This window comes from Hemicordylus capensis, chromosome 3 (assembly GCF_027244095.1).
Source record: "Hemicordylus capensis ecotype Gifberg chromosome 3, rHemCap1.1.pri, whole genome shotgun sequence".
In the NCBI taxonomy this organism is placed as follows: domain Eukaryota; kingdom Metazoa; phylum Chordata; class Lepidosauria; order Squamata; family Cordylidae; genus Hemicordylus; species Hemicordylus capensis.
This window is the reverse complement of record NC_069659.1, coordinates 115,409,151-115,434,531: the sequence shown is the minus strand read 5'-3', so window position 1 is coordinate 115,434,531 and position 25,381 is coordinate 115,409,151. Positions and strand designations below refer to the sequence as shown.

The following is a 25,381-nucleotide window of genomic DNA, read 5'->3' as shown; positions in this document are numbered from 1 at the left end:
GCCCTACCCTAAATACGCCCCTGTGCAGAGGTTCAGTTCAGACATCCTGCAGCCAATCAACTGGTCCTGTCCTGTCCCTTGTGCTAGTGCATTCCTTTCCCCTTCTTTTCCTAACTTATATCCCTGATGGTAGAGTCAGGCAAACTGTGGTTAATGCTAACCGTAGTTTGCCTCCAAACAATGGCTGTATTCGCACATAATGCAGAACTGCCCGCCCTGCCCTGCCCTGTCTGAGTTCAGACATATTGCATGGGCAGAGGTACACTTAGGCAATTTTGGAGCCTGGATCTTTGGCTCAGGGGGATCAGGGGGGTGGGAGGCCTTTGGAGCCTCCCACCCCCCTGCTGCAAATTAAGCATCATTTCTGAAAATGTAGGTTCTTGAAGGTATAAACCACACCACCCAGGACAGACTAAAGAGGATTTGGGGGGCCCGGGGAGACTGCAGAGAGGGAACTGGATGCTGGGCTTCCTCCTTCGCATGGACAGCCATGGCAGCCACTCAGAATGGAGAGAGGGAGGAGCTTCCTTGCTCAACTCCTGGTTTTGGAGAATCCTCTGAATTTGGATGTACAGCCGCCAGCTGCTAATTTCAGGTAGAAGCAGAAAAACACTACAAACTGAGGGTTCAAATTGGAGTTAGGGAAGGGAAACCTCAGGTCATTTTTCCAGTAAGGCAAAGGTATCATGCATTCGGACGTACAAGAAATCCAACCAATACCCGCTTTAACTCCGGTTTCCTGTTATGTGCAAATGGGGCCACTGGATAGAAACCAGCTTCAAACCATGGTTTGAACTATGACTACTGCTGACCATAGCTCTTCCTTAACCTGATTATGTGGTAAACTATGGTCATTTCAGACCTATGGAAGGGAGGGAGAGAGTGCATACTAGCCCAATCAGGGATGTCCCCCTGTGTGGATAATTAAAGGAGCACAATGACTACTGGGCACATTTCTTTAAAAATGCATTGTACCCTTTCATTCCTCTAATTAGTTCAGAGCGGCATTTTTATTCTGAGTTGTGCCAAGAGAAAGTGACTTCTTCAAGGCCATCTTGTGAACTTCAATCAAATTGACATTAACACCTGTTTTCCACATCAAAACCAAGCAGTCTATCCCCTGTACCCACATTGTCAGTCATCTGGAGTGGTTTAGGACTTCCAGGGGAGATATGGAAGAAGCGATAGCCATGAAAAGTCTGGAATTGGCCCGCTTGGCCCCTGAGCCATTCGACAAAGTCAATGCAGGATGTACAACCCATAGTGGCCAAAGAGGTGGCAAAGTGGAAGCTATGCTTTATATTTAGGAGGGGATAGAAATTGTCCTGATTCAGCCCAGCAAAGCATCCTTCCTGTTGCTGGTATTACTGGTATCTTCCTTGTATTTCATTTTAGATGGTGAATTTCTTGGAACAGAGAACTGTAATCTCATTCCTTTATGTCAACTGCTTTGTGAGATTTTTATATTGAAAAGCTGTATATTAATATTTGAAATAATACAATATAATTACAATATTTTTCATATACATAGCTAGCTGTCTTTAATAAGCATGTGCGATGAAGTGTGCTGCACTTTGGTGTGGTTGTATTGTGGTGAAGTGTCATCAATGAACAAACTTATCTATGCTGCCCTCTGTATTGCTGCTTTACATATTGAAATGGATTATTTTCTAGTTTCGGGACTTCTTCCACTTGGCCAGCGTTTGTCTGTTCCTTCTGCTACAAACTGTGCAAACAGCTGCTTAATTTCTTGAACAGTAGAGCTGGTACGCGCCAGCAATTTGCCTCATGCTGGATGCCTGTGCTGTGTTCCTTTTAATCATGCTGAGTTTAATAGTCTGATCAGTAGATTAAATTAAGAAAGGTGGCAACCCAGACAAGTTTTTCAAGTTTTAGATGGCTGGATAAAAACCAACAAAGCCCACCCACAGAATTCTTAAGGTTCTGCTTAAATTAAGACACTGGATACAATCCTGTGTCAGTTATGCATGTTTAGTCTAATTGAAGTTGATTGCTGTGATCCACAGGAGATAATGGCATGAATGCAGGAGAAAGTGAATACGTACCTGAGTTATTTCTTTAATTTTTATTATCACAACTCCAAATCCTAAGTAGCAAATGCCCATGCATTTAAGGGATTAGCGCAGGGAGCTGTATAGCAAAAGGAAAGGACCCAGATAAATACTTGGATCTGACTTAGGGATTATATGGAACAGACCTAAACTCTTTACAATTGCAATGTGATTTTCAGAGAATAAAGAGAGAATTCCAGAGTACAATCATGTTTAACTTTTCCACACGAATCTAGAGCTGTGATAAATCTACATAAATATTGAAAAATGAAATGAAATACAAGCATTCAACTCCTGTTTACATCACTATTTGCCAATATAGTGTTCTGTTCCAGAAGCCTTTTTAAATACAGAGAGGGATCATTCAGTGCATTTCATATCTACCGGAACGTGCATGTTTACAAAACTGTTTGAAACATGTAGTCTGTAAACACGTAGACTCTTGATCAGGGGACCCACTTTCTGAATGTCTCCATGTGACCAACATGTTTATGTTGTGCAGTTATTCTGCTCCGAATAGCTCAGGGCCGGACTGGGGGCACTGAGAGGGTGGTGGAATGTATGTGGGGAGGGGCCAGGTTTTGAGCAGAATGGGTAATGAAGGGTGGGAGTTGGGGCGCAGGGGTGGGGTGGGGTGGGGCACACCAGGAGGGGTGGGGCACACTGGGAATATGCCCTGTTGCCTTAAGGGCAGTCTGAGCCTACTTCTCATGACCAATCAGAAGGAGAGGAGATGGGGGGTCTCCGGACAGGGAGAGGGGGAAAGGGGAGCCGGGCAGCTGGCGCAGGGAGAGCCCAGCGAGCGCAGCGGGGCGCACCAGGCGAGGGTGCACCGGGAAAATGCCCTGCTGCTCGGTGAGCCAGTCCAAGCCTGCAATAGCTAAAGCAGAATAATATATACAGACTTTCAGAACTGTGTGGTCCAAACATACATCACTGCATGAGACCCAGATCCCTCACGAACTCCTTACTGGTTCTGCCCTTAAAGAGCCCAGGTCCTTGCTGCATCTTGGAAGGCAGACAGGAAGCATTGTGAAATGTAGTCCTTTCCAACATTCTACCCATTGAGCTCAATGGGGAAAGTGCTGGAAGGGGTGGTGCTTTCCCACATGCTTTCCAAGGTGATGCTGAACACAGCAAGGCTCCGTGCTCTTCAAGGGAGAGAACTCATAGGGAGTCAGTGAAGGATTTGGGTCCCATGTTGGGGTGTGCACTGTGAATGCTCGTCTCTGTGCTGTACTTGAGGAGCTGAGAGAATTACTCAGCTTTAGCTAATCAGAGTGGACTAGTTGCACAGACCAGCGAAGCAATGGTTTGTTCCTTAGCATATTATGAATGTAAACAATTAGGCATATAATGAAGCTCCACCCAATATGCATATAACACCCCTTTTCAGCATTGTAACTTGGGTTCCCTTACAGTAACAGTGCTGCACCTGTGTGTACCATTAGATGGCTGCAGTTAAACTTTACCTTAAAAAAAAAAAAGTGTACATGCCACTACCGTTTAGCATAGAAAGATGGTACTTCTGTGTTTCTCTATACTTGCAGTCTGTTGACATGCCCTAAAGGCATCTGTTTTATAGTACATTCCTTCTCTAGGAAGAAATACTGTGTGTGTGTGTGTGTGTGTGTGTGTGTGTGTGTGTGTGTGTGTGTGTGTGTATACGCATGCACATATAAATTACTGTCCTTTTTGGAGAGAGGTTTTTGCTGATATTCTAAGAGCTCTGGATTGTGCCTGGGAATAGTGCTCACATAAGCATGACTTCTTTCAAACAGGTCAAAAATATTCCGAACAGCAGGATTTTATGAATATTTCATGAATAGCTTAAGTTAGACTTTTAGGATTTAAAAAGTGAGCAAACTGGGTCAAACATGCCTGGTCTGAGTGTTTTGCTTACCTAAAATGCCTGACTCCCATATACTGCATATTTTTCAAAGCTGAGCAAGAGGTAGGGTCCCACATCAATTGTTTTATTTGATATTTTCAAAATATAACCTTTTCCCAGAGGACTTGACAGTTTAAAATAATGGAAGCATTAACCACAGTGGCTGACATCATGAACCATGCATGCTTCAAGGAAGTGTTGCGACACGGCAGGAGTATGAACCCTGAGTGTAGGCCCTTGACATAATTCCCAAGGCAAGGAGTTCCATGACTGCAGTGCACACAGAAAATGCCCTATCTCTGGTTTCCTGCCAGCTATATTTGTGTGAGTGGTAGGCCAGAATTCCAGGCCTGAGATTAATTCTGGGAACTTGAGTGGGTTCATTCTTCTAGGTAGCCTTTCAGGTGTCTTGGTCTCAAGTGGTATAGGACTTTATGGTCATAGCCAGCATCTTGAATGGGTCCTGGAAACAAAACAACTGCCAGTATAACTGGTGCAAAATAGATGTGCTCAGATTGCTTTGCCAACACCAGCAACCTAGTGACTGCATTTTGCAACAGTTGGATTGGGAGCTGCTAATTCAACCCTCAGAGACAAAATGATCCTACCTGGTGTTTGCGAAAGCAGCAACCTCTTCCTCATTGCATCCTGCCCACTGCCTATTCAGAAAGCAAAAAGTGGAGAAATTGTAGTGGTAGGAAGTGTGACCACTCCAACTTCACTACTTTCTGCCTTTTAAAACAGAGGGCTCCATGTGGCAGGGAAGAAGGAGGAGTTAAGGGCAGTATGGTGGAAGAAAAAATGTGGTAGTTGAGGAGAGCTGTTCTTGTGGTAGCAATCATGATTTGTCCCCTTAGCTAAGCAGTGTCCACCCTGGTTGCATATGAATGGGAGACCTGATGTGTGAGAACTGTAATATATCCCCCTCAGGGGATGGAGCCGCTCTGGGAAGAGCAGAAGGTTTCAAGTCCCCTCTCTGGCATCCAGAGGCGTAACTAGAGAAAACGGCGCCCGGGGCAAGCACTGAAATTGCGCCCCCCCCCCGCATCCCCCCCGCCGCCCCCCCCCAACATACATCTGACTGACACACATGTTTCAGAAAACTTTTATTTTAAAAATTACAAAAATTACCAAAAATTTCAAAATGCACTACATACTTAGGTTTTTCCTCACAACAACCCTGTGAAGTTGGCTTGTATCTCAAACATCAGAATTATGATGCAATGATGATACATACTACATTATACTTAGGTTTTTCCTCACAACAACCCTGTGAAGTTGGCTTGTATCTCAAACATCAGAATTATGATGCAATGATGATTATTATGATTATGATGCCCCTCCCTCAGGCCCTGGTTCTGTTCCTGACTTTCCCTTGTGAGTGACTGTATTTTAACAAAACGAAAACCAAGGACTCCAAAGTAATTCGAGGGACTAGGGTGATAGTGCTAAAGACTCCTTATTCTCCCGCTGTTAAAGAAAGACTCCCCTTTTCCAAAACCGCATGCTATTTACACCAGAAAAGGTTTCAAATGGAGGGGGAAGCATTTATGCATTTATGCTTTGTTTTATGTTACAATTTCAAAGTTAGAAAAACTATAAAAGGGCCATTTTAGAGAAGATATGCACTGCCTTAGTTGCAAATCCTGCTTTTTTGAGATTCCCTGCAATTGAATAAAGCGATAATATACACCTTTGCTATTTAAATTGGTTGGAGAGTATTTATGACAATAAAAAATGAAATGGCATTTCAGATGCAACATTGGTTGCCTAAGACCACTCAGATTTAACTAATCTTCATCACATTGACAAAAAGAGCAATTAAAATTAAAATCCATGACTAAAACCAAACCACTTTGGGGTTGTTTTTAATGAAAGGTGGTATATAAATTTAACAATAAATGTTTAGAAGTATATACTTTCACCTCCTGCCCAACCTACAATTAAGTCCAGCTTATTTTCAAAGGGCTTCAAGTTTTATTTACAAATTGCTTGGCAGCACCAATGTTTAAGTAATCGCTAATTGCTCCCTAATGATAGTTTTACTTATTATTAAATTTATATACCACCTTTCATTAAAACATTCTCTGTTCATCTGATTTTCAGTCTGGTTAATTAAATCGGTGGAGGTTTAGACTTTCCTGATGGGCTGAAAGAGCTAATCCATTTTGATGATGACATATAATTAAATTAGCTTGCATTACATAGTGAAAAAGTCCAGGAAGGGAGAGATGGGGGATGTGGAACCCAAGGTTCCACATCCCCCCATCTCCCCCTCCCTGAACCTTTTCAGTTAAAACGTGGTTAGATTATAGGGGAGGAAGGACTTGAATGAGCAAAAAGGGGAACTGGTTCGGGCATTCAGGAAGTTGTTCAGAAGAGGGAGTTCAGGAAGTTTGCTCTGGTGCGTGTCCTCCTCTCGACGCATGCGCGACTGGTGGTGGGGCGGCGGGGTGCGCCGGGGAGTGAGAGTCAGAGACTTGGACTACGATGCCGCGGCGCCCAGTGCTGGATGAGTAATGCCAATGGGGGGGGGGGGCGCGCCGGGACCAGGGGAGGGGGACTGCTCTGCAAAAAAAATTTAAAAATAAAAATAAAATAAAATAAATTTCCCCCGGAAAATCAGTGGGGGCACTTTTTGGCGCCCCCTGCCAAGTGGCACCCAGGGCACGTGCCCCCCCTGCCCCCTATAGTTACGCCTATGCTGGCATCTCCAAGATAGGGCTGAGAGAGATTCCTGCCTAAAATCTTGGAGAAGCTGCTGCCAGTCTGTGAAGACAATATTGAGCTAGATAGACCAATGGTCTGACTCAGTATATGGCAGCTTCCTATGTTCGTAGGTTTGGGTGGGATAAGGCAGTCAGAGGTGGCGGCAGACCTACAGAGGCAGCCAGTCAGCACCTCTGCCAATTTGCCACCTGAGGTGACTGCCTTGTCTCATCTTATTAGTAGGGTGCCCCTGAGGGGAAGTGTGACTCCCTTCAAATGTTAGCTGCGAGTCTCCATCCAGGCTGGTAGAATTTCTGACTGAAAGCACCTCTTTCTTGCCTGGCTTAAGTTTCAACTTGTTTGTTGTCATCCAGACCAGAACGGTCTCCAAAAACCTATTCTGGGTGTCCACCATCTCCCTGGGAGCAGTTAATAGAAATGAGAAGTAGATCTGGGTGTCATCCACATACTGATATTGCAGCTCATATCCTTCTGCATGACCTCACCCAGTGGCTTCATGCAGCTTTATGTGGCTTTGTGGAAACCAATTTCAGCTGGACACTGCTCAACTGAGCATTCTGTAGTTTGGCAGTGCTGCAGTGTATTGAAATAAGGGCTTGGAAGAAGCCCCAGCTTATTTTTCTCTTTCTAGGACAACTTGCCGCCCTCTCTCAGGAAATGAAGCTGTCCACAGACGTTGCAAAGACCTTGCTTAGGGTACAGGATATGCAAGAATCAAATGTTATAGGGCTTATGGCAAGTTTAAAAGTTTAAAATACAAGTTTATGGCATTTTCAACGATGGGGAGGGGAGAGCTTCACTGATACTGCAGGGTGTGGGTAGGAAGTTAAGAAAACTGTGCTGTTGCATATACCTACAGTCATAGAAAAGGAGGAAGAGTTAAGTCAGGGAAATGCACTTACTGAACAGTGTACAAAAAGCTTCCTTACAGGAAGGAAAGGTGAGAATGTGAAGTAACCATTCTTTTCACATTCATTTTTCATATTTCCTCCCAAACTATTGGAAAAAATGTAGGGACCTGTTTCAAGTAACGCCCCCCCAAACCCAGGAATGTTGAAATGCAGTGCTAAATCTGCCTTCCTGCATGCCCATGAACTGACTTAAAACCTAATATAAATGCATTAGAAATACATTCTGTCTTTTCACACACGCACACCAACAAGAGGAAAGAGGTTTTAAAATGTTTTAAGTGGCACAAGTTAAACTGATCTAAAACTCAGATTCCAACTTAGTAGTTCTTACCAAGATTGCTTCACACAGTAACCACACACACACACACACACACACACACACACACACACACACACAATATGAAGGGACGTGGGCGGGGAGGTGGAGTGGCTGTAAGGATGACATTTCCCTTACCAGGGTCCCTGTTAGGGTATCAGACCATATTGAATGTGTGTACTTAATTTTTGGGGACCAGGGATAGGGACTTTTGTTGGTGTACCAATCGCCCTGCTGCCCAACTGAGTCCCTTACTGAGCTCAGGGACTTGGTCACGTGACTTGCGTTGCAGCCTCACAGACTTTTGGTGCTGGGGCACTTCAGTGTTCAATTAGGGACCAATCTGTCCAGGGTAGCTCAGGAGTTCATAGCCGCCATGACAACTATGGGCCTATCCCAAGTGGTCTCTGGACTGACGCACGCTGCAGGACACACGCTTGATTTGGTCTTTTACTCTGACCAGGGTGGTGTGGGTGGGGACTCCTGTGATTTCCCCATTGCCATGGATGGGCCACCATCTGGTTAAGGTTCGGATTACAACCACTTCCCACCTCCGCAGGGGCAAGGGGTCTATTAGAATGGTCCGCCCGAAGGGGTTATTGGATCCAGCAGGATTCCAAGAAGCCTTGGAAGGATTTAATGTTGGTTTTGCCGGTGATACTGTTGATGCCCTGGTTGAGAATTGGAACAACTTGCTCACCAGGGCAGTAGACATGATTGCTCCCAAGCGTCCCCTCCGACCCGCTGCATATTTGGCCCCTTGGTTTACGGGAGATCTACGGGGGCTGAAGCAGCAAGGTAGGCGACTGGAGAGCAAGTGGAGGAAGACTTGACTCGAATCTGACAGATTGCGACATAGAGCACATTTAAAGATCTATGCTCAGGCAATACGTGTGGCAAAGAAGTAATTCCTTTCTGCCCGTATTGCTTCTGCAAGTTCACAGCCGGCGGAGTTGTTCAGGGTTATGAGGAGGCTAATATCTGCCCCCCCCCCCGAACCAGAATTTGGAAGCATCAGTCACCCGCTGTGATGTGTTTAATGCATTTTTTGCAGACAAGATCTCTCAGATTCGGGCCGACCTAGATTGAGACTCCGCAATTAATTTGATGTCTGAACTGGAGGTGTCCAATAATTCCTCTTATATTATTCGACTAGATCCATTTCAGTTTGTGACTCCTGAGGATGTGGACAAGCTGCTTGAATCGGTGAGGCGTACCACTTGTTCTCTTGACCCTTGTCCAACATGGCTTATTCTATCTAGCAGGGAGGCTGTTGTAGGCGGCCTGGTAGAAATAATAAATGCTTCTCTGAGGGAGGGCAGGATGCCTCCTTGTCTTAAGGAGGCAATTATTAGACCTCTTCTAAAGAAGCCTGCACTAGATCCCTCAGAGTTGAGCAATTATAGGCCTGTCTCCATCCTCCCGTGGCTGGGCAAGGTAATTGAGAGGGTGGTGGCCTCACAGCTCCAGACGGTCTTGGAGGAAACTGATTATCTAGACCCATTTCAAACTGGCTTTCGGGCGGGCTATGGGGTGGAGACTGCCTTGGTCGGCCAATTGGGAATTGACAGAGGACGTGTGACTCCGTTGGTCCTTTTGGACCTCTCAGCAGCTTTCGATACTATCGACCATAGTATCCTTCTGGAGCGTCTGAGGGGGTTGGGGGTGGGAGGCACTATTTTACAGTGGTTTTGCTCCTGCTTCTCGGACAGGTTCCAGATGGTGTCGATTGGAGATTGTTGCTCTTCAAAATCTGAGCTTAAATATGATGTCCCTCAAGGCTCCATACTCTCTCCAATGTTTTTTAACATCTACATGAAACCACTGGGAGAGTTCATCAGGGAATTTGGAGCTGGGTGTTATCAGTACGCTGATAACACCCAGATCTACTTCTCCATGTCAACTTCTTCAGGTGATGGCATATCCTTCCTAAATGCTTGCCTGGAAGCAGTAATGGGCTGGATGAGGGAGAATAAACTGAAGCTGAATCCAGATAAGATGGAGGTACTTATTGTGTGGGGTCAGAACTCCAGAGACTATTTTGATCTCCCTGTTCTGGATGGGGTCACACTTCCCCAAAAGGAACAGGTTTGCAGTCTGGGAGTGCTCCTAGATCCACACCTCTCCTTGGTTTCTCAGGTTGAGGCCAGGGGTGCTTTCTATCAGCATCAGCTGATACGCCAGCTGTGTCTGTTTCTCGAGATCAGTGACCTCAAAACAGTGGTACATTTGTTGGTAACCTCCAGACTTGACTTCTGTAATGCGCTCTACGTGGGGCTGCCTTTGTACGTAGTCCAGAAACTTCAGTTGGTTCAGAATGCGGCAACCAGGTTGGTCTCTGGGTCATCTCGGAGAGTAATTTGCTGATGGAGTTACACTGGTTGCCAATAGGTTTCCGGGCAAAATACAAAGTGCTAGTTATAACTTATAAAGCCCTAAACGACTTAGGTCCTGGGTATTTAAGAGAGCGTCTTCGCTACAAACCCCACCGCCCATTGAGGTCATCTGTCTCTTGTTATCGCCAACTCGTTTGGTGGCTACTCAGAGACGGGCTTTCTCGGTTGCTGCCCCAAGATTGTGGAATGCGCTCCCTGCTGAGTTACGATCCTCTCCATCTCTGGCTATTTTTTAAAAACATTTGAAAACCCGTTTTTTTACCCAAGCATTCTCAGGTTTTTAATTAAAAAATACTTGTTTGTTAATTTTATGATTTTTAAATTATTGTATTTAACTTTTATATGTGTTATATGTTTAACTGTTTTAACTTTTATGTGTGTTTTAATTGTTGTTCGATGCCCCGAGACGTAAGTTTGGGCAGGGTATAAATTTACTTACTTACTTACTTACTTACTTACTAAACAAACAAACAAACAAACAAAACATGTTCATAGCATGTTCCAAGGTGGTCATTGTATCATTTAAAGGGGTACACTTTGTAGATGTCCCATAAACACACACTTGGGAGCTACTGGGCATGTGCTTCTGGTGTGTCCAGACGTCTGCCTGTCCTTGAAGCATGACCATTTTTATGGTGGGCTCCCACAAAATGTCCTCTTCTTATCATGAGAAGGAACCCAAAGTTTGTGTAGCGGATACTCTCAGAATCCTTCACATGCACATCTAGCCCAACATATTGTTTTCATTTAAAAACAAGTTTTTAAATGAACAGTTGCCTTAGACACACTTGTGCAAAGGCAGGATATACATAAATAAATAGGAATAGATACTGTAGTAATCTAATACATCTTTCTTTTTATATCTAATAGCCTTTTCATCCTGCAGATGTTTGGTGGTTTTTTATGGGTAATAACACAACTTCCAATAGCTCACAACCTTGGCACAATGTATTTGGAGTGCTGAATATCATTTATACAGTTGAATGTACTCATTCCTTTCTCTCCTGTTGTTATATATATCTTTAAATCCATACATTTATATTATTCCTTTATGCTTTGTAAATGTAAAGACCCAAACAAGTTTTAAAAATGAGAACATTGTAAGTTTTGTCGTGTGTGTGTTTTTATGCTTTAATAGATTCATGTGCAGTAAGATTTATGGCCTAGGAAACATTTATCTGTTTAGCATCCCATGGCATGAGTTTAGTGCGAAAATTTTAAACTGCCAAATGACACAGACAAAAAAAGCTTGCTAAGTATCTTTCCAATTGTGTTTGCTGAAAAAGCTCGGCAGTTTTAAGGGGCTGCTAGAAGGTTAGCTATCAAGAGACTTTTCAATCATGCTTCATATGTATGTATAATCTGTGTGTCATTATAATTGCTTCACAAAGCCTCATCTTCTCTGCACTTCTGGCCTCTAAAGGTTTACAGATTTAACTGAAGCCAGATTGGGAAGTATAATAGATGGTCCCATTATGGGTGTTAGCATCTCAGATTGCTGGCTCAGAATAGAAAACTGAATTATACTATGTTGCCATAAAGCTCCAAACTGACTGTTGTGTCGTCTCTTCCCCCTTCAGTCACTGCCAAAAATATTTAAAAGCTACAACTAGCTCATCCAAGTACCAGAACATCAAATTCTATCCACAGATGTTTTCTGTACAACTGCACTTTTTCGCATCATCACATTTTATTTTGAATGCTCTCTGACGTCCATGTTAGGATATTGCTTTGTTTTTTTTAGGGGTAAGAGTGTTAGTTACAAAGAACAGAAAATTCGAGACTTTTCACTGAAATTTGTTAATTGATTCAGTATTGCCGGTATTTGTCATGATTCTCACTGAATATAGCCTTTTCAGAGGAGGACACAGAAGAAGGTGGTGATACGTTTACTTAATCCAAGTGCTTTCAATTAACCCAAATAGAATGGATTCTTTTAAAAATGCTAAATGGCTCTAATATGTATGTTTTATTTTAGGTTCCATTCATTCATCTTATGTTTCTCTCTCATGTTTTTTGTGCCTCTCTTTCTACAGCTAGAGCAGGTTGGCTACCACCACCACCCCCTGCTCTACCTCCTAGGCCCTTGGGATCACAGGTATGTATGAGAATATTGGGCCTCATGTTTGCTTTAAAATAAAACATGTGCATTGGCAGAGATTTTCTAGATAGGCAAGGAATAATCTTTTCTGATAAAGTATATCTACCAGCATGGTTCTGATTGCTAATATATTCTTTGTTATATGTAAATGATGCCAAGATGGCAACTATATATTTAATTCTTGCTACACAATGGAGTCCTTCTATGTGTCACAGAGCATGGGCACATGTATATTAGATGTACCAAATACACCAAGTTTAATTCTTCATTGAATTGAGTTTCCATTGTGTAGCAAGCAATGTTGCAAAGTTATATTTGGACATACACATAACCAGTGTCTGTAAGTCATGGGCAATGGTGTTTTGAATAGCTCTAAGCTTTTATTTTATGTAAAGAATTATAGATACAAGGAAGTCAAACCTTTACAAGGTGAGGCATTTTCCAGTTCTGAAATTCATGTTCCCCTTCCCCATTCAAACATCTGTATAGGACTAATATCCTGATTATACTCTTTGGCTATGATTGTTTTTTTCCAGGGAGGTAGTCACAGTAATCTATTGTAAATCCATTCCTTTTCCCAGATGTCCAGACAGAGTAGCCCAGAATTTTGCATGTTTGATGGTGTGCCTCCAAGACAGAACATGCATTCTTTTGGTATGCTGCCCATTCCACTGTGCTTCCTTGCCTTAACTGCTGGGGATGGTCCTGGAAGTGGTGTTGGGCTCCTTGAGACTGCGTGTCTTGCGGGATTTCAACAGCCACACTGAGTCCCCATCCGCACCCCATTAAGGCAGCTTGGGAGTTCATGGACATGACAACCATGGACCTGTCTCAGTTTACATTCGGCCCTACCCATATAGCAGGGCACACACTAGATCTAATGTCACTCAGGATATACTGTATTTACCTAAATCCAAAACTAGGGTTTTTCCAATATATATATATATTGGAAATCAGAAGGTCATCTTAAATACAGTTATATTCTATTTGTGTAAATATGGATATAAGTGGAGAATTTATTAGAACTCTGTTGTCATGGATGGATCAGGGCCCTGAACAGGTGTTTCCGGATGTTGTTGGTACCGACCATACTGGCCATCCTAGAAAAGAATATATGGATGGTCTCCGTAGACTCGAAGGATGCATATTACCACGTCTCGATACACCCTCCGCATCGACGCTTCCTGCGCTTCCAGATAGGAGAGATTCCCTATCAATTCAAGGCCCTGCCATTTGGTCTCACGACGGCGCCTAGAGTTTTTATAAAATGCCTGGCCCCGATGGTGGCTTTCTTGCAGAAACGAAGGTTGCAGATCCTGCCATGTTTGGATGATTGGCACTTTATGGAGAGCACCAGACGAGCAGTCCTGAATGCCCTCGAGACGGTCATGCATAACTTGGGTTTCCAGATCAGTTTTGAGAAATCTCAGCTGGAACCAACCCGCAGGATACATTTCATAGGGCTGATTTTCAATGCAGCCTTGGAAAAGTCTTCCAGACACCCTCATACATGCACTCAGGAGTCTGGCCACTGCCTTTCTAGCCAGGGGCCCACAGACTATGCACTCGGTGCAGTGCTTGTTGGGGCATATGGCGGCCATCACTTCCGTGCTTCCTCAAGCATGCTTTCAGATGCACATCATTCAACGGTGGTTTTTAGACATATTCGATTCCATTCGGGATCCGGCCCATTTGGAGCATATGGCCCCTCTCTGGGTGCGGGCAACTGCGGCTTGGTGGGCCAATTCACCATCTGAACATCGGCACCCTTTTCCAGGTTCCCCGGTCATGATAGGTGATTACAACCGATGCATCAGAACTCAGTTGGGGAGCGCACCTGGACGAGTTTCATCTGAGCGGATATTGGTGCCCCAGGGAGAGGACTCAGCACATCAACTTTTTAGAGTTTTTGCCAACTTCGCACTGAGACTCAAAGACATTTTGATTGTGGCCCGAAAGCAGTCCACGCGAAAATCCTATGGTCATAAGTGGACTCACTTCTGTTCTTTTGCTTCCTTACATGGGTTTGATGTGTTTAACCCCTCTATGTGGAATGTATGCACGTATCTCCTTTCCCTTAAGGAGTCTGGTCTAAAGCTTTCCTCCCTTAGGGTACATTTAGCTGCCATTGTGGCACATCCCGCATCGACCCAGGCTTCGTGGTTTAAAGACCGGTAGTTAAGAGTTTCCTGAAGGTTCTGTCCCACTTTTTCCCGGATGATCCTGTTATGTCCCCAGCCTGGGGTCTGTCTGTGGTTTTGGCAGGCTTGCTACGGCCTTCCTTTGAGCCTTTGACCTCTATCGAACCCCGTCTTCTGACCTGGAAGATTGCTTTTCTGGTGGCTATTTCCTCTGCTAGGAGGGTGAGTGAACTATGGGCCCTATGGGTTGATCTGCCTTACCTTCAATTCCATAAAGTCAAGGTTGTACTCAGGCCAGATGTCCAGTTCCTCCCTAAAGTATTCTCTATGTTTCATCATTCTCTACCACTCACTCTGCCTGTGTTTTCCCAGAACTCTTCCTCTGATGCAGAGCGTAGGTTACATTCCTTGGACTTTAGGAGGGTATTATCCTTCTATGTCCAGAGAACTGCTGGCTGGAGAAAAACTCCCTCTCTCTTTGTTCTGTATAATGGGCCACGTAAAGGTCTTCAGGTTTCTGCTCAGTCCATGTCCAGATGGATAGTCCCGACAATTGAGCTCTGTTATAAATTGGCTCATAAGCAGTTGCCTACCACAGTTAAGACACACTCAATTAGGTCCGTGGCGGCCTCTCTTGCCTTTGATCACTCAGTTCCCTTGGACGCTATTTGTCAAGCAGCTACTTGGGCTTTGCCGCACTCCTTTATCCACCATCATGCTACTGATGCCAGGGGCACGAAATGATGCTGTGTTTGAAAGGAGTGTCCTGCAGTCCATTTTCAGTTGATGTATTTGTTTCTGAAATAAATACTTCTGGCAGACTACATATTGCTTCTGTTACTTCTCTCCTCCTTGGGTGCTAACTTGTTATGCACCCATTGGTGTAAAAGACAGAGACCACGTTGAAGAACTACAGGTTGCTTACCTGTAACTTTGGTTCTTCTAGTGGTCATCTGTACTTTTACACGCCCTCCCATCCTCCCCACTGCTCTCCTGAAGCCAGACTCCATGACTGAGGGGATGAGGAGTGGCACAGCTGCATATAGCAGCTGGGGGCAGGGTTCCTGCCCAAAGCAGGAGAAAGGCTCTCACCTTTCCTGCTTCTGTTTGTCTTTTTAATGGGGGGGGGGTTGATGGTTTTTAAAATTGTTTTTAAGGTTTTAAATGTGATTGTTATGGAGTTTTATTGTATTTTTTGTAAACTGCCTTGGGTATTTTTTGTAAACCATCTTTATGAAAGGGGATATAAAAATTGAACAAATATAAATAAATGAATAAATAAATATCGTAAGTGCAGTAACAATGAAAACCAGAATCTGTATATATAATTCTCCTGGGTGTGCCAAGGAAAATGCATCTCGGCAGCCCAGCTGATTGGCTGGGCTGCGGAGGCTCCTGATTGGCTGGCGCAGCGCACCCAGGAGAATTTGACCAGCGGCGGGCCAGGCTGCAGGTGGCGACGGTGGCCGCAGGTCCGGCCTGGCCGCAGAGGCAAGGCAGCGGGCCCAGGCGAGGCGGCAGCGGGCCTGGCCACAGCAGCGGGACTCAGCCCGGCAGACTGGGCAAGAGGGTGGGGGTGGGAGAGAGGAGGCTGGCCACAGAGACTAGCAAGCGGTGACAACGGGCCTGGCAGGCCTGGCTGCAAAGGCGGCACGGCTCGGCGGCGGGCCAGGCCGCGGAGGCGCTGGACCCGGCCCCGGAGGCAGCTCACGGCCAGGCGGTGGCGAAACCAGCCACCGAGGCCAGACGCCCGCGAGAGGCTGGGGTGGGAGGGAACCGGGCGGCGGGACTTCCATGTTTGCTGCCAAGGCGAAGGAGTGGCGGCTGGTAAGTACTGTAAAATGAAATGCAGGGGTAGGGAAAGAGAGCAGGGGGAGGTTCAAGGGGAGGGCAGGAGAGAGTGGGGCAGGGGAGAGGGCAAAAGAGTGGGGCGGTGGCGGGGGAGGGCAAGAAGGAGGGGGCATGGGGAAGGGGAGGGTAAGAGGGAGGGGGAGGGCAAGAGAGTGAGGGAGGAGAGGGTAAGAGAGTGCGGGGAGGGGAGAGGGGAAGGGCAGGAGAGAGGAGCAGGGGGAGGGGGAGGGAGGACAAGAGAGAGTGGGGCAGGGGGGAGAGGGGAGGGCAGGAGAGACTGGGGCAGGAGGGTGAGAGAGAGGTGTGGGAGGGGGAGGGAGGGCAAGAGAGTGGGGATGGAGGGGAGGGGGCAAGAGAGAGTGGGGATGGAGGGGAGGGGGCAAGAGAGAGTGGGGATGGAGGGGAGGGGGCAAGAGAGAGTGGGGATGGAGGGGAGGGGGCAAGAGAGAGTGGGGATGGAGGGGAGGGGGCAAGAGAGAGTAGGGAGGGAGGGGAAGAGGGGCAAGAGTGTGGGGCAGAAGGGAGGGAGGGGGATACAGCCGGCCCCAAAGAGAGCACAGATGATCTGTGCGGGTTGGCTAGTTTGTACATATTACACAATTATGCCTGTTGTGTTGCTAACATTTTCATGCTACACTAGGACCCATTACAACCAATTCTTTAGGAATAAGTTCCATCAGCATTTGTAGAAATGGTAACTCATTACTTGACGCATCACCACACAAAGTAGAGGGTATTCTGTCCTAATCACAAGGGTTCTAAAATCTCATACTTCCCATAGGAAGCCCTTTCCAGACTTGCTCTGTTTTTGGAGCTACTGATCACTGCCTTCACCTTTTTTGAAGTCAATGCCAACATTATGGAATGGGCTAGAATCTTGCTGTCCGTCATCTTGATAAATAGGATTCTCTGGAAGAGCATGACAAATAAGATAGGATTTATCGATGCCATTCCAGAAAGATTGTTGCTTTGGATGAAACTGTTATTAACTTCATTCTTGCTAAACCTAAGAATATCATAAACTCCTGGAACATTATCAGTATGTATAGTTTAGGAATACTCAATACTCAAACTTTAGGAATGCAGTCAGCACTGACCTTGTTAATTTCTGATTGGGTCTGTTCGGTTGTTTTTAACCTAGAGGATTTACTTACCACTTATTAGTTTGCTGTGTTGATGTATTATTCCCCTTTCTTCTGAATCCCCATTGCACTTGAGAACCTTAATTACTGCTCTCTGAGAAAGAAAATGAAATTATTTTCTGCAAATTAAAATTGGAGTTAAAACTTAACCTGAAATTTCTTATTATTATGGTAGTCTGTTCTGATCTTGCCACATGCAGAGATGTCTTCTGATACATGCATGTGCTTCTGTCCTGCAGGTTTCTCATCATATTGCAAACGCTGAACCAAATGCTCAACTCAAATCAACCTATGTTGATTTCAGACTTCAGGAACAGGTACACTGTAAATATAGAATTTACATATACATTCTTTCTTTCCCACATTTGTCAGTACTGAGGAATACAAGGATAGTTTCTGTTAAAAATTGCTACTCTGATCAAAAAGTCAGTAACCCCAGATTTGAAATTTAAGACCAAGAGCCTAACTTTAACCATGTTCACTCGAAAGTAAGTTCCAATTGAGATCAATAGGATTTGCTTACAAATGAATGTGTATGGGATTTGCCCAGAGCCTGAGATAACAGCTTTTGGATGACGTTTTGTTGGGTCACATCAGAGATAGGTTAGGAGCAATCACTTCAGATTGCTTCTAACCGAAAGGCACATCTTCCCTGGATCCTTGCCTGCTTAATTTGCATGCACTGAAAAATGGAAATAAATAATGAAATAATCCATGTCTTGTCTTCTCTTAAGACGGAAGTAGACAGAATTGATCCTAATGTGCTGTACATTTTAAAGATGTTTTGTGTGTGCACACACTGCTTCCCTTAAACCAGCCCCTTAGCACAGAGATATTTTCTTGTCCAGTGGAATCAGGAGAGAGTACCATTGTAGTTCTGCAGGCAATGTTGCTACAGGTTCCACAGTGACGCAAGTAAAAGTTGGGCTAATTATGCCAAGATACACACAGCGCTTTGAATACAATTTGGTTGCTTGTTAAAAGATTATTTCTGTCTACATTTGTAGATGGGAGAGAATATGAAAATATTCTTTTCCTTTGATATATTTTTAAAAGATGTACAGCATTTGGTATTTTGGCTATGATTAAACATGGTTTCTTCCTCTCATAGAAGTTTCTTCCTGGCTACATAGAAGTATTACACTATATGCACAGGATAGTTGAGCAGCACTTTTTTTCTTTTGAAAGTTTTAATTCTGCACAGGTGATTGGGAGGCATTTGAGCCACACTAGAAACTTGGGACACAATCTTGTGTAACAGCTTCCATGGGTAGGAATTGCCATATCCCCAACATACCCTGCTCACGAACCTGCTGCTGCATAAATGAATCAGCTTCTGAGACATTACAGTGTTCACACAAGGAGAACACATGATGAGCAGCTATTTACATATATTGGAACTGATGCAGAATGGACGAATTAGCTCTATGTTTTCTAAATGGATCCCTGAAGCGTTTCTACTTACCTTAGGTGCATTCTGAGTATGCTAGAGAGCATAATAGATCCAGCATCACAGCCGCTTAAAAGAGAGAACAATATAGTTTGTTCTCACAGTATATTCTGAGTGAAATTCTGTGGTTTATTTTCATTGATAAAGGGCTGATCAAGCTGTGCCTTAAGAACATAAGAAAAGCCCTGCTGGATCAGGCCCAAGGCCTATCCTGTTCATGGCCAGCATCCTTTTGCACACACTGACCCATCACATTTGTGGCCTATAGCCCTCAGACTAGTAGCTGTTGATAGACCTGTCCTCCATGAATTTATCTAGACCCCTCTTAACGCCATCCAGGCTGTTGGCTATCACCACATCTTGTGGTAGAGAATTCCATAGGTTGATTACCGTATGTATTACATGAAAAAGTACTTCATTTTGTCGGTCCGCAATTTCTTGGCAATCAGTTTCATGGGATGACCCTGGTTCTAGTGTTATGTGAGAGGGAGAAGAAATTATCTCTATCCACTTTCTCCACACCATGCATGATTTTATAGACCTCTATCATATCTTCCCTCAGTTGTCTTTTTTCTAAACTAAAAAAGCCCCAGGTGTTGTAGACTTGCCTTGTAAGGAGGCTCTAGGCCCCTGATCACCTTGGTTGTCTTCTTTTGCATCTTTTCCAGTTCTACAATGTCCTTCTTAAGATATGTTGACCAGAACTGTACACGTAATCCAAGTGTGGCCACACCCCATAGTTTTGTATAAGGGCGTTATAATATTAGCAGTTTTATTTTCAAACCCCTTCCTAATGATTCCAAGCATGGAATTGGCCTTTTTCTCAGCCACACACTGAGCTGACATTTTCAACGAGTTGTCCACCATGACCACAAGATTCCTTTCCTGGTCACTGGCAGCTCAGACACCATCAGTGTATATGTGAAGTAAGAGGTTTTTTGGCCCAATACATTTTTTGGCCCAGTATCCCAATTTCTTGATCATTTATGAACAAATTAAAGAGCACTGCTCCCAGTACAGGTAACTGGGGGACCCCACTTCTTTCTTCCATTTAGAGGACTGTCCATTTTTATTCCTACCCTCCTGTCATTCAACCAGTTACCAATTTGTGCGTGAACCTGTCCCCTTATATGCCATGACTGCTAAGTTTTCTCAAGAGTCTTTGATAAAGAACTTTGTCGAAAGCTTTTTGAAAGTCCAGGTGTACTATGTTAGCTGGATCACCTTTATGCACACACTGGTTGACACTCTCAAAGAATTCCGAAAGGTTTGTGAGGCAAGATTTACTTTTGCAGAAGCCATGCTGGTTCTTCTTCAGCAGGGCCTGTTCTTTTATATGCTTAACCATTTTATCCTTGAGAATGCTTTCCATCCATTTACCTGCAACATACATTAAGCTAACTGGCCTGTAATTTCCCAGATCTCCCCTGGATCCCTTTTTAAAAATTGGTGTTACATTGGCTACTTTCCAGCCTTCCAGTACAGAACCTGATCATAGGGATAAGTTATATATTTTTGAAAGAGGTCGGCAATTTCACATTTGAGTTCTTTAAGGACTCTCAGGTGGATGCCGAGACCCTGGCAATTTGTTAATTTTTAATTTTAGAATGTCATCTCTCATAACCTTAGAATGATGTCATCGCTCATAATCTCAGTCTGACTCTGTTCTTTAGCCTCTGTCCCCAAGAGGTACAGGTCTATGCTCAGTATCCTCTGCCCTGAAGACAGATGCAAGGTAGGGATGTGCAAATTGATTCGGGTACAAATTGATTTGTGCCCGAATCTAGCTGAGACAAAGCAATGGACCCCTGTGGTCCATTGGCTAGATTTGGATCCAAATCAAATAGCGCCTGATTCGATTCAAATCGATTTGAGATTCTGATCCCTCCTATTAATTTCCCCAGATTTCCCGCTTACTTTCTTTCTTTTTTTTAAGCTAAGCTCTAGCCCTTGTAGAAGTGGAGTTATGGAGCAAAATGTCACTGTTTTTCAAGTGTTTGGATTCTTTGGTGTATAATAAATTTCTCTCAATGAATCCCTATGAGGATTCATTACACACCATTCTTCTATTCATTTTGACTGTCTTTTGGACAGTAAAACATAGGAACGTACGAAGCTGCCATATACTGAGTCACACCATTGGTCTATCTAGCTCAATATTGTCTTCACAGACTGGCAGTGGCTTCTCCAAGGTTGCAGGCAGGAATATCTCTCAGCCCTATCTTGGAGATGCCAAGAAGGGAACTTGGAACCTTCTGATGCTTTTCCCAGAGTGGCTCCATCCCCTGAGGAGAATATCTTACAATGCTCACACTTCTAGTTTCCCATTCGTTTGTAACTAGGGTGGACCCTGCTTAGCTAAGGGGACGTCATGCTTGCTACCACAAGACCAGCTCTCCTCCCATGACAGTGCAAACTGTCAACTGCCATGTGCCAACTACAACCCCCTCCCACCCACAAGGCAGTGGGGTACTACTCAGTTTATGTTCTAGGATTTTTTTCCAAGTGTTTAGGCTCTTTGGTGTAATAACCTTTCCCCATAATAAATCCCCATGAGGATTCATTACACACCAAAGAGTCTAAACACCTCAAAAAAATCCTAAAATATAAACTGAGTACCGAGCGGTTTGTGGGTTGGGGGGTAGTTGGAACATGGGATGCCACTAATTCTCCACCCCCCACCTGCAAAGCAGTGGGTTCAAAATGAACAGAAGAAATGAAGGTGTGTAATGAAGGCACAAAAGAATCTAAACACTTCAAAAATACCTTTTAACATTGTGTGTGTGTGTGTGTGTGTGTGTTTGACACATGGCAGTTTACAGTTAGCACTGTCCAGTGATAGTCAAAATGAACAGAAGAAATGAAGGCCTTTAATGAATCCTAATAGGGATTCATTATGAAGAAAAGTTATTAGACACCAAAGAAACTAAACATTTCAATATTCCTAAAAATTGAAATAAGTACCCCAGTGCCTTGCAGGTGTGGGGTGGGGTGTAGTTGGCACTGTCCAGTGACAGTCAAAATGAACAGAAGAAATGAAGGTGTGCAATGAATCCTCATAGGGATTCATTATGAGGAAAAGTTATTATACACCAAAGATTCTGAGCACTTAAAAATAATGACCACACATTTTGCTCCATAACTCAAGTTCTACAAGGACTAGAGCTTAGCTTGCTTTTTTAAAAAAAAATGAAAACTAGAGATCTATGTTAGGGTTAGGATATGGCGATGTAGAATCCCCACTATTTCCTATGGCAGAAATGGTTCAAAATCAGTAAAACCTAAAATAATTCATTAAAAATCAATCAAGTGCCCCACTTCCTTGAAATTTGGGTGGTCGGTGGCACCCATGGGGACAAACCTACCACCCAAATTTGGTGCTCCTAGGACCTTGTTAAGTGGTCTGAATCAATCTGAATCCAAATCGAATCAAAGCAATTACAAATCGGATCTGGGGTGATTGGCAGGGGGTGATATGGACACAAAACAAATCAGGGCTGTTTTGTTTGGGGCACAAATCGAATTTAAAAAAATCAATTTGTGCACATTCCTAATGCAAAGAACTAATTCAGCTTCTCTGTCATATCCATATGCTCCTTAATAATCTATTTCACTCCCTCATCATCTAACGGTCCAACCACCTCCCTGGCAGCTTTCCTGCTTCCGGTGTATTTAAAGAAGTTTTTGTTATCCCCCTTGATGCTTTTAGTTAAATGTTCCTCAAACTTTCTTTTCGCCTCTCTCATTATCTCCTTGCAGTTCTTTTGCCCAGAATATGTGTTCCTTTTTGTTCTCTTCATTTGGTCAGGCCTTCCAGTTTCTGAAGGAAATCTTCTTCCACTTTATAATTTCATTGATTTTACATGTTATCCATGCTGGCATCCTCCCAGTCTTGGTGGTACCTTTCCTCTTTTTTGGTATACATTCTAACCAGGCTTTTAGTATTGTGGTTTAAATAAACGCCATGCATTTTGGAGTGAAGTGATTCTCCTGATTAAGTTTTCTTTTCACCAAATGCCTAATTTTAGAGAAGTTTCTTCTTCTGAAATTCACAGTGTCTATGTTAGACTTCCTTGGTGATTGTATGCTTGTATGCTAAATTTGATTACACTATGATAACTGTTCCCTAAAGGTTCCATGACACTGTCATCTCGCACCAGGTCCTGTACACCATGCAGGATTAAGTCCAAGGTCGTTTTCTCTTTGGTTGGTTCCATGACCAACTGGCCTAGGTCACAATCATTCAGTGTGTCTAGAAATGTGGCCTCTTTGTCATTACCAACTGTGAATTTACCAAGTCAATGTGTGGGTAATTGAAGTCACCCAATATTACAGCTCTGTCTCTCTTTGATGCCTCCCTGATTTCCTTCTGCAACTCCTTGTCACTGTCAGCCTTTTGATCAGTAGGGCAATAGCACATCCCTAGTAGTCTTATTCATCATTGGTTCATAGACTTGCTTTATTTATAGTAAGGACACTATTTTTTTGTCATCCTAGTTGTACATTAGTTTTCCTGATTACTTTATTTATGACTTCTGTAAAATATTCATTTCATGTTCATTTTTTGTTAATATTTTCATTAAGCTCTGTTGTATTTGCATTTGAAACATGTTTGTGAACCTTTTAAAAATTATTGATAATTAAAAAGTTTTAAAAGGACCCTCCTGCATAAGAAGCTCTTCATTCCTTAAAAAAAAAGTCACAGGAGATGTATATTACAGTATTGGAGAAGAGGTGACATTAAAGAAAAAATAATAATTCAGCACACCATAGAATTACTTCAATGGTCTACTTAAACTAAAACCAATGCTGCAATTTAGGACAAATTATGAATGCTATAAATTTCTTTCTGAATTTAAAAGCAAGTAAAGCAAAGAAATGCTGCAATTTAGGACAAATTATGAAAGCTGTAAATTTATTTCTGAATTTAAAAGAAAGTAAAGCAAAGGTGGCAACTTGACAACTGACATATGGAAACACATCAGCAAATAGAGAAGTCAAACATTCCGCATCAGAGCCCTTAAATTTATCTATAATTTTTCCCTGATCACACCATAGATGGGACAGTGTAAAATATAGTGGATAATATCCTCCACTTTGGGGGCAGAGGCGCTGTTCCACAGGATGTTTGCGGAGAAGAGGTGTATGCCCTTCAAAGGAAAACATTTCTTAAAAGAAGGGAAGTGCTTATATATTGGCAGGTTATTGCTCCAAATGTCAGGTGGTTGCCTCAGACTTTGCTTTTTCTTCTAAAAGGGCTGCATGAGTGCTTATGTGCTGTAGAGGATAAGTGTTACCCTTGTGCAGATAATACATGCCTCAAATGGTAGCTTTAAAAAAAACCAAAAGCCATCATCTGTATGGATACAAAGACAGAAAAATCATGTATAGTGTCAGCAGTGATCGAAACATAGGAAGCTACCTTATACTGAGTGGGACCATTTTGCCTAGCTAACTCAGTATTGTCTACACTGACTGACTAAGGTGCTGATGATAATCATTCAACAAAATTGCACACAGCTTAAACATGAATGTTTGTAGTGCTAGCAGAAACAGGTTTTGCCAGCAACATTTCCCATAGGAGTGCGAGCAAAAGCAAGTCTGTCCTACACTTGAAAAACGAAATGATGGTGAGAAAAGGCACCTCCATCTTCGGCGACCAGCATGCCCTGATTGCCTGCAAAAAACCCCACTTGTCTGTTCAGTCTGTTCCACAGACTAGTATGCAGAAACTAGTATAGTAGGGGGAAAGGCGTGAATTCTTTTGCACAGTAATCTTCTGAGGGAATGTGTGTGGATAACTGGTTTGTCAGTTGATTTTGTCTTGTGAAGATTTTCAAGAGTAAACCTAAGCTGACCATGGAATAATCAAATACTGTCCTAGAGTTCTCTGTATTAGTTGAGAGAGGGGGTGGTTGGCAGGAGTCTCTCTCTCTCTCAGCTCCTTGACTTGAGAATGGTCTTTCTTCTGTCCTCTTGTTTTCAAGCAACTCTCTGTTGCAAGCTGCAAAACAACTCATTAACGTACTCAAGCATTTTGGAGAAATGTAGAGATATAGGAATAATGATGCGGATTCTTAGGTTCTCTATGTATGTCGGTCTTTTTTCCTTAGAAAAACAAGCTAATTCTATCATACTGCTAGGTTTTGCACTTCTTTTTCTTTGTGCATGGAAACCCAGAATAATGAGGAGTTGGATGCCTTTTGTTTTGATTTTTGAATATATATATATTATTTAAACAAGGAAAAAGAAACAAATACGACATCTCACAGTTATCTAATACATCAACTTGGATTCCATTTCCTCCACCATGGCCCCTCTTATCAATCAATCAATCAATCTTTATTATGGTCACAGACCAGCATACCTCTTATCATTTA

At 43.4% G+C, this 25,381-nt stretch overlaps 1 protein-coding gene across 3 annotated transcripts in view; it reads left to right on the top strand.

Annotated features, from left to right (window-relative positions):
- REPS2 (RALBP1 associated Eps domain containing 2) overlaps nt 1–25,381 on the top strand; it is a 134,882-nt gene that overhangs the window by 84,710 nt on the left and 24,791 nt on the right. For 2 of the 3 annotated variants that reach the window (XM_053308774.1, XM_053308775.1), the window contains exons 15-16: nt 12,353–12,414; nt 17,791–17,868. In XM_053308774.1, the coding sequence (XP_053164749.1) occupies nt 12,353–12,414; nt 17,791–17,868 (140 nt within the window). The remainder of the gene's footprint in view (nt 1–12,352; nt 12,415–17,790; nt 17,869–25,381) is intronic. The other variant, XM_053308777.1, reaches the window with a different exon arrangement.